Source organism: Aplysia californica, unplaced genomic scaffold, assembly GCF_000002075.1.
Source record: "Aplysia californica isolate F4 #8 unplaced genomic scaffold, AplCal3.0 scaffold00250, whole genome shotgun sequence".
NCBI classification, from domain to species: domain Eukaryota; kingdom Metazoa; phylum Mollusca; class Gastropoda; order Aplysiida; family Aplysiidae; genus Aplysia; species Aplysia californica.
This window is the reverse complement of record NW_004797520.1, coordinates 210,135-222,282: the sequence shown is the minus strand read 5'-3', so window position 1 is coordinate 222,282 and position 12,148 is coordinate 210,135. Positions and strand designations below refer to the sequence as shown.

General features: G+C 48.8%; 1 protein-coding gene across 2 annotated transcripts in view; it reads left to right on the top strand.

The window, feature by feature from the left end:
- Nucleotides 1–11,762, top strand: part of LOC106012046 — a 14,220-nt gene extending 2,458 nt beyond the window's left edge. For both annotated transcript variants that reach the window (XM_035970303.1, XM_013083714.2), the window contains exon 2: nt 1,462–11,762. In XM_035970303.1, the coding sequence (XP_035826196.1) occupies nt 1,924–11,649 (9,726 nt within the window). In that variant the 5' untranslated portion in view covers nt 1,462–1,923 and the 3' untranslated portion in view covers nt 11,650–11,762. The remainder of the gene's footprint in view (nt 1–1,461) is intronic.
- Nucleotides 11,763–12,148: the final 386 nt, after the last annotated feature.

Here is a 12,148-nt window from a genome sequence, read left to right as displayed (position 1 = left end):
TAGGCCTATAATATAATTATAGATCTATATTTTATTTTTATTATCCGAAATATGCGGGAAAGGGTGTGATTTCAGAGTGTTCAGAGAAATAGTGCCCAGCTTTATTTTCCCGAACGTTCGGAGAAATAGGGCCGGCCCAATAGAAAAGAGGGTCAGATTTCTCCGTCTCTCGGGTGCCTCAGGCAGTACCCGCCTCGCTAAACCAGTGGGCACACGGCCGGAGGAGAAGCTGGGAACAGATACCACCATTGATTTGCTCCTTCCCAGACCTCGCAGAATGACGGAATGAAAGTTGGCGCCGAACTCTCGCAAATAGGCAAACAATCACGACCAGAGCGGAAGCCGGAAACCGTTCGGAGAAATAAAGATCGGCACTATTTCTCCGAACGTTCGGAGAAATAATCACTTCGTTTTAATTATTGTTAAATAATGAGTCTTGGTTCTCATTTGATCAATTACTAGATCTAGATCTAGATCTAGATCTAGCCCTTTTTATGAACTAGGAAATAGACAAGCTGTGTTTCAGCAGGGCTTCAGCAAGAGATGGAAAAATTTTCTTTTTCTGGTTGTCTCTTGTCTTGAAAGAACGTAAATAGAGAGTCGCTTTGGAAGGACTTCTGTAACGAGGGACCACCCCAACGCACACAATAAAGAAGAGACCTAATCCTAACCCTACCCCAAACCTAAACTCCATAAACCATTTAACCATACCCCAACCCCAAACCCTACCCCTACCCTTATCCGATCCCTACGCCTACCCCATCTCTTATCCCTACCCCCTACCCCTATGTTCTACTCTGTCTCATAGTGTTCGCTTGTTGCGAAAGTCCTCCGTCGCTTTTTTTGTACAAGTTCAGTGAAAGCAGAGCAGCTGTTTGTCTCGTGCTCTTTGTGTCAGTGTTCAATGCTAGATATGTAGTAAAAACTAAGACAGTCACTCATTATTGAGAGGAAAAGTGGCTTTCTTTGACATCGGAGAAATATTCGAGGGTCCTCTGTGGATGTATTGGTCGTCGTCAGACATTGATAGATGAGTTATTATTATTAAATTGGAAGAACTTCCGTAACGAGCGACCACCCCAACAGACACAATAAAGAAGAGGCCTAACCCTAACCCTACCCCTACCCCTACCCCTAGATCTACCCCTAGCCCTCAATTCTACTCTGTCTCATAGTGGTCGCTCGTTATGGAAGTCCTCCCATTAAATTTAAATACATTATTCATAGTGAAAGTAGATGTTTTTCTAATTTGTTTGTGGTTGGTTGGCAGGTGATCTGGTATTGTTTGCTCCTTCTGTCCAATCAAACGTCTATTTCTCCTTTTTTTTCTTCGAATGTAATGTTATTCTCTAGTTGCACACCTGATCTTCGGCACTTTTATATTTTATGATGTTGCAGGTGCCTTAATACTCTTACTTATGAACTCAATCTAATTTGCATGATTTTTATTTTTTTTGGCAGCCTTGATCCTGAGGCCATTGTACTGAAGCAAGTGTGGAAGACAGCGCGCACAAAAGAGCATCAGTTTTGCCTTCACCCATGGGGTGTTTGAGTTATTTACTGGAGGCTTTATATCCAGACTTTTCCCCCTAGTGTTTAAGCAGATAGTTTTTATATAATAATTAATAGGATGAGGTTTCTTCTGCTTTCTACAGACTTGTGTGGTAATATCTGGGTGTTAGAGGGACAGTCTCCTGTATGATGCGTCTTCCTCTGTGTGGGGGACTGAGCTGGTACCTCAGCGAGCAGAATGTCACTCGGAGCCTTTGCAACACCTCCGTCAGTAGCGGCCATGACGGGCAGTAAAGCCTGTGGTCATCATCTCCTGAGAACTGACCAGGCATACAGTTACAGCGTATCTGTATCACACCACCGTCCGTCATCTTCGCAAAAGGAACTCTGCATCAAGACCACACGTCTGTCATGATGTCGTCGCTTCCGTCATCATCTGCTGATGTTTCCTTCGCAAAACCTCTTGTGACTCCGGCAAAACTGGAGACCTCGTCTAAGCCGAGAGACAGTGTCCAGTGTTCGCAGAGCGGGGCTGAATGTCAGAGTTCATCGTCGACTCATCCAGCTGCTGGTGCTGCAGCGCCACGCATGGAGGCCGGGGGTCAGAGGGCAGGGAGTTCAGACTGCGCGCCTGTTGGTCAAGGGAAGGAACCAGCACTGAAGCCACACCGACTTCTGGTGTGTGAAGATGTGGTCGATGTTGAAAACGAAGATCTAGACGACTGTGTACTTCTAAAAATAGACACAAGTCGACGGAGAAAAAAACAATTGCAAGCAAAGAGACCTGACAATGCTGTCTCCTCCACCTTGGTCATAATTGACAGTGATGAAGAAGGAAATGAAACACCTGTCGTTCGTGCAAGTGTGGACAAATCTGGCGATGTAAATCCCAGTGCCAAAAGCAGTACAAAAATTATAAGCTCAGAGAAGATGGCATCGAAACCAGTGCCTGACTCGGATAGAGATGAGTTTCCTGACTTGGATCTGCAAGTGGAAACTGAAGAAGAAAATACAGATCAGGCAGGGGCAGGTGATGAATCGGAGGAGCGGGTTTTGTATGGCAGGGTACGTGTCAGTCAAGCGCAAGAAGCGCTTCCTCCAGTTGTGAAGAGGAGCACTTCCCCGTTATTCGCAGAAGCTGTCTCAGACGCTCTAATTGGCGACCACAAGCACAGTATTCCAGGCGCAGATAATTCCCCTACTCTATCGACAATCGGTTCGTCTCCTGTGAGAACATTTCTTCACACAACACAGTTGCAGACGTCGTATTGTCCTCCCTCCGGCGTCTTTTCTTCTGGAAGTTCCGCGCCCGCTTCCTCCATGGTCCCGGGTCATAGCCAGAAGTCGTTAGTGACTGGCTCTTCTGCCCAGACCCTTTCAGTGTCTACTCCTTCTAGTGTGGGGCAGAGTGACACTCAATCTATTGCTTCAGGAGCCAATGGTCATTCCCTAGTGCTCATTCTACCTCCGAACGCTCCACAAACCGAGACCCGTCATCGTTCACCGTCTCAACCAGTCGCTCAACCTTCTACTGGTGCCCTTGGTGATCAGAGAGGCCTTAAACTTATAGTGCTGACCGACCAGGCTCTTCACACAAAGCCACAAAGTCCCTCCCCTAAGCTGCTGCGAGCAGTAACGCCCGCTCCTCGACCCTCAACACAGCTCAGTGTGAGCGGGCCTCAACAGGCACAGGCTCGGGACACCGTCAGCCAATCAAATCACGCTGTGGGGACCGTGATTGCCTCACAAAACTGTGCTGTATTTCAACCAGAATCCAGTTTAACAAGCACAAGTTCGCGGTCACGTTGTTTGAACTCTAATACATCTAAGGAAATGAGGAATGAAATAAGTGATCAAGCTGATGAGTCCCATGATGAGGTTTCTCCCGTTCATCTCACCAAAGCAAATCCTGAAGTGGCAAGTGCTGAGAGCTCGCAGCAGGGACACGGAGAAAGTATTAAACCAGGCGGCCGCTACACAAAGTCGGATTATGTCCATGCCCTCTCAAATATTTTCTGCTCTGCTAGCGAAGATCAAGTGGCAGCAGCACCAGCACCAGCATCTAGTGGTACTCCCCCTAGTGGTACTCCCGCTGACAAAACCCTCAGGAAAAACGACAGAGGGACAGATGTACGCCAGAGGGACAGCTCACCCTCCGCCTCGAGGGAGAGTGAAGGGAAGAGCTCTTCATCATCGATGCTGGTTAAAACGGGATCTTCCAATTCAGCTCCTCGGGATGACAAGAATTCAGCATGTACAGCTGGACAAAATCTGAGCGGTCATCGTGGTAAGGAAGTGACGAATCCGTCGACTGGAGACACATCGGCTGTTCTGCCTGCTCAGCCAGCAGTTGCACCGGTGAAGGGTGCGTCACAGAGTAAGGGGAAAGCCAATGAAGATAAGAAAAGTGGCAAGTGTCATAAGTGCAGTATCACATGTATTAACAGATTTGAACTTGTCATACATGTCATACTGGATCACGGACCAAGCAACTATATGAACTCGTGTGATGTTGAATTCATCAAGTGCCCTTTTTGTCAAAATAGGTTCCATCGCAAATGTGGCATGAGGAATCACTTAAGAAGGTCTCCGTGTGGAAAAGCTCTCTTGGAAAAGCACAAGATGAATGGAACGAGTTGGATGGATGAGCTGTCCGCGTCTACTTGCTTACAGCCTGAGAAACAACCGTCTACGAATCCCTCGAGGGCTACAGCTGAGGTACAACCAGAGCCTGGTTCAGTTGGTACGGCCGATCTCAGCAAGTCATCGGAACCAGATTCTGTCATCACAGGTCCGACAGAAAAAGTTAAGGAAGACACATTTCCTCTGAAAAAAGCCGCACCTGGAAAGCCGGATGGGAGTGAACAACTTGACGACGAGGGTGTAGTGGAAATTTGTTCAAGCCCCGAAGACAGTTCGTCTGTTACAGGGACGGTGAGAGGTGGATCTACTACTACTATTGCTGACACAGAGGTCAGGGCTGTTGTCAGCGTTAGTGAAAGGACTACCGGGCTTGCCGTGCGTACAGATCAAGCTGCTTGCATCTGTCAAGTGGACACCAGGCCGAACAGCGGGCCGGACGGGGCCGTTCATGTCAGTGATGTCGATGCTCACCAGCCAGGTACAGGCAGTGGTACAAAGACTGGCAACGCTGAAACTCATTCGGAGAATGACCCTCAAGTACACAACAGATGGACCAAGGGTGAAAGGTTTGACAACTTTGTCCGCTGTTTTGCTTGCAAGGAAAATTTTGCGAATGAAGATAAGTTTGCAAGCCACAGGTGTCGGGAACAGCCTTCTTGTGTGGAAGTTTCCAGCAGTGTTACAGACAAGGGCACTGCGTCTGTTCAGCAGGATCCGACCGGTATAGAGTGTGTCAAGTGTGCCTGCTGCCACAAGTGGTTTGAGAGTTATTTCCAGCTAAAAACTCATCATCGACAAGTGAACAAATGCCGGCTGCATGCTCAAAACCTCTTTCAGAAACCCAAACACGGCAAGAGCGACCAGGGGGCATGTCCGCCTGTCCCCTCGGACAAATCAGCTAATACCGATACCTCCAAAGCCCTAATAGAGATTTCTCCTTGTTTTTGTTTTTGTGGAAGGAAATTTGCAAAGCAAGCACGGCTAGAGTTCCATCTCAGCAAGTATGCTAGTTGCAAAAAGAGGTTTGACGAAGCGCGTGAAAAGAACAAGAAGAAAAGACCGGTTGAAGGTGCTGCTTCCCCGGAAATCGCGTCTCACACACAGGTGACAACTACAAGCGTTTCCCCGGTGTCGCAGGCTGAGACAGTAACTGTACCCGGCCAGTCCTCACGGCGTGGGGGAAGCACTGGGGACAAGGAGGGACGGAAGACAAAAGATGAATCTGACTGGGGTCAGGAAAATCCCCATGAGGTTATAGAACCAAGGGAATTGGGAAGGGATGAACCAGAGAGAGAGGATGAATCTGATGGTGGATGGGAAAGGGATGAACCGGAGAGAGAGGATGTATCTGATGGTGAATTGGAAAGGGATGAACCGGAGAGAGAGAATAATGTATCTGATGGTGGATTAAAAAGAGATGAGCCGGAGAGAGAGAATGTATCGGATGGTGGATTAGAAAGAGATGAACCGGAGAGAGAGGATGTATCTGATGGGGGCTGGGAGAGTCCTGATGTGGTTACAGCATACAGCAAGTGCACAGTTTGTAATGAGGAGTTTTTAGATGAAAGATCTCTGCAGTTTCATATGAAAAATAGCGTGCTGTGTAGGGAGAGATTAGGACAACCGGAGGCTTCTGAACGCGGCGGGGCACGGGTGAAGCTGACTCCAGCGTCTGTTGTGTGTAAGGCTTGCCAGAAACCTCTGGGCAGCGATGCTTGTCTGGCTGTACACCTCGCTGAATCGGAGAGCTGCGCCAACGTTTATGATGACGATAACGATAGATCCTTGCCCCGGTACTCTTGCCAAACGTGTGGAAAGATCCTGAGGAGTGACGAAGCTTTAGCAAAACATTTGCAGTCGAGCCGGGGCTGTTGGCCCAACCAGCACCAAGAGAGCCGGAATTCCGTTGGCTCAGTCCGCGAATTGGTTTCATTGAAAAAAAGCTCACCGAAGGATCATGTAAAATCACCATCGTCAGCTGCCATTGGCTCTGCGCCTGGGCAGGCTGATCCGATTGCTGCCCTTCCGAAGAAGAGCTCTCAGTCCAGTGCTGCAAGGCCACTGGCGGCTGGGAGTGTCTCGAACCTGCTGCCCACCATGCCCACTCCCGCCCCGTCAAAGGCCAAAGCTGAGCCAAGTTCTGCTAAGCTTTCACCTGTTGCATCTGCCGCGGTTTCACGTAATGCAGATACAAACCCCAGTACAAAGACGAATACAAATAACACAAACAGAAACACAAACTCCAGCGCAAAGATAAACACAAACAAATCTGCAAACCCCAGCGCGAAGAAAAATACAAACCCAAACCCCAGCACAAACACAAAGACAAATACAAATAACACAAACAGAGACACAAAATCCAGCGCAAACACAAAGACAAACACGAACAAATCTGCAAACCCCAGCGCAAAGACAAACACAAACCGTACAAACACAAATGCAACTGCAGGCACATACCCCAGCGCTAACACAAACACAAATACAAATACAAACCCCACCGCAAACACAGGCCCCAGCTCAAACACAAACTCCAGCGCCCAAACATCTTCGGCACCAGTGACTATTACAGCAGGGTTACTAGCAGCAAGGGATAATGATGACTGTTCCTCAGATGACAGCAGCAAAGACTCTGTAGACAGCCGATCCTCCAGCTCAGAGGATGATGCTCGCATTGAGTACAGATGCACTCGGTGCAGCTCCGTGTTTGCGCGGAAGTCCTCCCTCAAGAAACACCTGGCAGAAAACGGGGTCTGTGGCAAGGTTCAGGCCGCTCACGGGAAGCGGAAAAAAATACGTTGCGAAGCTTGTGCCAGAAAGTTCCGTGACCTCGTAAGTCTTCAGGCTCATCTGCTTCAGCAGCAGTTTTGTTTCCGGGAATTGTCGAAGGGAATGTGGAGACTGAAGTCTGCACCAGACCAGACCTGTGCCATGTGCCAGAAGAAATATCTTCATCGCAAAGAGCTGGGGAAGCATTGTTTTAAGGATATGACCTGCAGGCTGAAGTATGTGGCTCTATTGCTGGAAACGTTCTCAGAGGTCCGTGCCCCCAGCCCGGCCGTGGACTCTGTTCAAGTGTCCTCCTCTAGCACTGTGAAAGAATCTGTTGTGGAGAACACGCGGACAAATACGGAAACACCGTCTCCGAATTCTGCGATTTCCGTGTCTGGCGTGCCGGCTGATGTGAAGAATTCCAACTGTGGTGAGACGGAGCTCCTGTGGGACTGTGGCCAATGCAAAGAGTGCTTTACTTCTCAAGATGACTTTGCCAAACATGTGAGAGTCTCAGTGCGGTGTAAAAAATTTTATGCAGCTCTGAAAAGTGAAAATCCACCCAAGACACTGCAAGCTTACTGCACGCCGTGTAAGAGATCCTTTAAAACCATTCCTTCGTATCGAGTTCATGACTGTAAACTTTGTACTGAGCGGTGCAAGTCCTGTGATTCTGCCTTTTCTTCTGTGCGTTCCTTAAAATTTCATCAACTTTCCTCTAGAAGTTGCAGGCATCTGTATCACAAAGAGGAACTGTCTTTGAGCAATGTGCAGGCAGCCAGTGAGATGACGCAAAATTTGTCCAACTCTAGCCAGAAAAAGTCCTATCCCTGTGCTGTATGCAATGAGAAGTTTGATGTTTTCCGGCTGCTTTTAGAGCACAGTCAAACACACGTGGAGTTGAGTGACTATCAGTGCGACCGCTGTTCCAAAAAGTTCCAACATTACAACCGCCTGGTGTCTCATCTGGCTTATCACGAGCGCGTGGACAAGGAAGGTCTTCCTTCTAGTGACAATGTGGAGATTTCCTCGACTTCGGGCGTGTGCGAGAGTGATGCGAAACCTGGGGAGGATGAAGACGAACTCTCGGAAACTGATCCCCATAAGTGTTATGTATGCGACAAAGTATTCTCTCGCTTTGAGAGTTTCAAGGAACACATTTTCAGCCATGCTTCGGCAGCTCCTTTCAGCTGTTCCATATGTCGCCAGAGTTTCCCCACAGAAGCGACTTTGACGACCCACATCAGCAGCAAGCATGAAAAGTCGCGGACTAGCTGTAGGCGCAAGGCACCAGCTGAGGTGTCTGGGGGTGATCTCTCTCCGCCTCGGCTACGCGTGCAGTTTCGAGTCCGTGATGCTTTAAGTGCTGTTGATAGTTATACTTCGTGTGCATGCGAGACTTGTGGCCAACATTTTGCCAGTCAGAGGGACCGCAGAAAGCACATGGCTGTGAGTGTGCGCTGCCGGCCGCCTAAAGAGGAAAGTGCTCCTGACAGTGGGGTGCCGTGCAAGAAAGCAAAGGTTTCAGCCGCAGCGAGTGTTCAGTGTGTGTTCTGTTCACTCATGTTTGAGAGTGATGCGCAGAAACGAGAGCATGTGGAAAGTTCGGACACGTGTAGGGCTATTATGAGGTTCATGATGGAAAATAGATATTATCAGCTGGACGAGGCAGGTAAGAAAGATCTGTCATCGGATGACCCTTCCCGATGTGAATTCTGCTCGGGCCAGTTCCAGGACAAAGTTGGCCACATTCTCGGGTCGGGATGCTATCAGTCTATGGAGGAGGCCATCGGCCGGTACCGACAAGCTGCTGTGACTCCGGCGTCACCACTTGAGGAGGTCAAAGTTCAAGAATCGGCTCCCTCACCACAGGATAAAGAGAAGGCAGCCGGTGGGGAGAAGACTAGAGGCAAGTGGATTTGCTTACTGTGTGAAAAGACTATGACAGTGTTCTCCTCTCACTTTATGTTTCATCGGCGGATAATTCTGGAAAAAATATCTGGTAGAGGCGCGATATCTATGAGGGTGCACAAGCCTGTGGAATGCCCTATGTGTCTCTCAGTTTTCAAAACGAGAGAGTGTCTGAAGAAACATATGGTGACCCACCGAGCTATGGACATTGTGGTCCCTGAGGAGCTGACGCACCAAGTGACTTCTGGGGATCACAAAAAGCCAAAGGTATGTCAGCAGTGTCAGAAAAACTTCCGCAGCTTGGTAGGTTTGAAGACACATTTGAGAAGCACTCACAACAAAAAAAAGAGAGTCAAAGATAAAAAAGTATTGAAGAAGGTTGTTACTGCTACCCCTTCTTCAAAGTTCAAAAAGTTTTCTTCCTATGAAGCACATCGAAGATTGACCCATAAACCTGCTGAGGAGAAATTACCAAAGACTCCTACGGAAACCAAAGGGATTAAAAAGACTGCTGAAAGACGTTTCATAGGAAGGTGCAGTATTTGCCGCCAAAAAGTAGCAAGTTTACCCGGCTTTAGGTTTCACTTGAAACGTTTTCATAGAAGAAAGGAGGAAGGTGACATAGAACATCTTTTGTGTCCTGAAGTGACAGCAGGGCCGGATAGACCAGCAAAACCTAAGGTGGCGTTAAAGCCGGTAAACGAGGTTGCATCTGATGAATCAGTAGGTCCTAGTACCTGCAAAAAGAATACATGTGATGTACCAGTGAAAGGTTCTAGTACCTCCAAAAAGAATTCTCTTGGTGGTGCTGTTGAAAAATCTGAAGCTCCCCATCGTTCGAAAATAATAGGCTCTTCGTCCACAACCACATCGATGGCTGGCATTTCAAGTCATGAATCATATTCAAAGGACTCACATAACCTGAAATGCAAGATATGTTCAAAGACATTTGAATACCCTCACTGTCTTCGTCGTCACTTATCTAAGGATCACAACTTGTCACAAATGTTTTCCTGTCAATACTGTGGAATGAGCTATCCACGTAAGACAGAATGGTTGCAGCATGAGCCCGTCTGTAAGAAGTTTTGTGTCTGCAAAATATGCAACAAAGAAACGTTAAAACTGCATGGCCTGAAAACCCACCTCAGGTGTATACATGGGATCAACAGTATCAGAGAATACCTCAAGACTACTGCAAAGAAAAAATCGGCCAAGCAGAGAGCTGCCCTCGTGAAGATTGATAATGGTGGAGATGTAGTCTCTGACATCCAGTCAACTCCGTCGTGGAAACCCCAAAAGACCTGCCCCATTTGCAAGAAGTTTGTATCGTATGGCAAAAGGTACACTGACCATCTGAAGACGCATATGAAACCGTTTCGGGTGTTGGTGATGGAGAAAACTTTGTACATGGCGCCAGATTCTTTATCAGCTGTGGCGCAAAGCGGAGAGGGGTCCGCACTGTCTGGGGATGACGGAGGCCTGGAGGCCAGCGTTGTCGTGAAAAGAGATCCGGAGTTTGATGTTGTGGTTGAGAGAGATATTGAGCCAGACCTTGCTGATGTACCGCTGGAGGGAATTGTGAAGGAGGAGGCTGCAGACGATTTCTATCATCCGGAGAACAGGGGCGGAGGGAGCGCTGTGAGTGGGGGCGTCACTCTGCCTGGCTCGTCTGTGTCTGGCACTGGGGTGGATGGGAGGAGACCTGACGGGGACCACGATGGGCTCTCTAGCCGGACCGATGACGGGCTGGGCGATGTTTCAGTTGGTGCTGAAGATACAGACATATCGGTAGGAGAAGTCGCGCCCGCAGGGGATGATGAATCAGACGCGTCCATCGGAGTAGGAGAAGAAGATTCTGACCTGGCAAAGTTGACGGTCGCTGGTGAAGAAATGGTAACCAGTTCTGCAAAATTGGATGCAATAGTAACTATAGTGGAGATGGCAAAGACTCCTACAGAGGATTCCTCTGATGACGAAGGAGAGTTGTGTGAGGTGCAGGTGACGCAGTGTGACGACAGCGACAGTGACAGTGATCCGTCGCTAGAGGGGGCTGCTTCAGACAGCAAGGGTCACGTAACCTCTGACCTCGCTCAAGGAATCGGGGAAGAAAACTCCCCGGCAGGTCTGTCAATAGCGGCTGTTACTGAAGAGGAAAAAGATGAGACGGAGCAGGAAGTGGAATCTGGCGAGGCCAGAGGTGACATGGCTGCTGCTGAGATCAATAGTGACCTCCCCTCCAGCCGCGATGGTGCCCAGGTTGGGGTGTTACCCAGACAAGTGCTGCCCGGGCTGGGGGAGGGCGCTACTGCTGGCTCTGCTGCTGCGTCGAAAGTTGTGCCGAAAGTTGCACCTGTCAAACGACCGTTCCCCAGAACCGACCACCCAGCGGAGCACAGTGGCGGCAAACTGAGGTGTGTAAGGGCCACGTGTTCCAGCTCCACCGAGGTGGCAAAAGATGCGGAGGCACCCACAACGGGAGAAGTTACGATGGAGGAGGGCTCTGTTGAACAGGCAGTCTGTGTGAAAACTGAGGCGCCGGACTTGGAGCTGCACGCACAGCAACGTAACGTGTTCCGCGCGTTTGGCCCAGCAGGCTTTGGCACGTCTGAGCTGTCGAGCGACAGCGACGATATCACATTCCTTGGTTTTGAGGAGGCCCCCAAGCCCAGTGAAAGTGGGTCCCGTGATGATGATTCCCGTGTTTCGTCTTCTAGAGAATCTCAGAGTGGGCGAGATGTCGCCGGTAACCGTGGTGAAAGAAATGAGGGGAAGACTGCGGAGAGAACAAATGTGTTTGAGCTGATAGCTCCTTGACGCTGTGTCGGCTGCCACCACCGGTGCATTTTGAAGAGAGCGAGTGGGTGGTTGGCGGGTGCTGTGGTGTGGTTTGCTCCTTCTTTCCTATCAAAGTAGCGTACTATCGTCTTTATCTCTCCTCCTTTATTTTTATGTTTGTTACTCTCTTGTAACACCTCTAATCTTCGGCGCTTATATGACCTTATTGTGTGCAAGTGCGTTAAAACTGTTACTAAAACTAAAATCTTGCAAGAGAGAGATAAAAAGAGAGAGAGAGCGAGTAGTTTATGAAGAAGTCACGCTGAGTGCTACTTTTCAGAAATTACCAGTGTCCCGAAAACGTTTGTCACTTTTGTATGTGTGTAGAAAATACAACAGCTTTTGTTTCTCCTGTGTTTCTGATGGGTGTGTACAACAGGAGAGATTTCCTGGGAGTGTGAGAGAGTGCTTCATATACAGCTGTGTTTTGTTTAGCTGCTGTGGCCTGCTGCATGATGTGACGTACGGCCATAGCAAG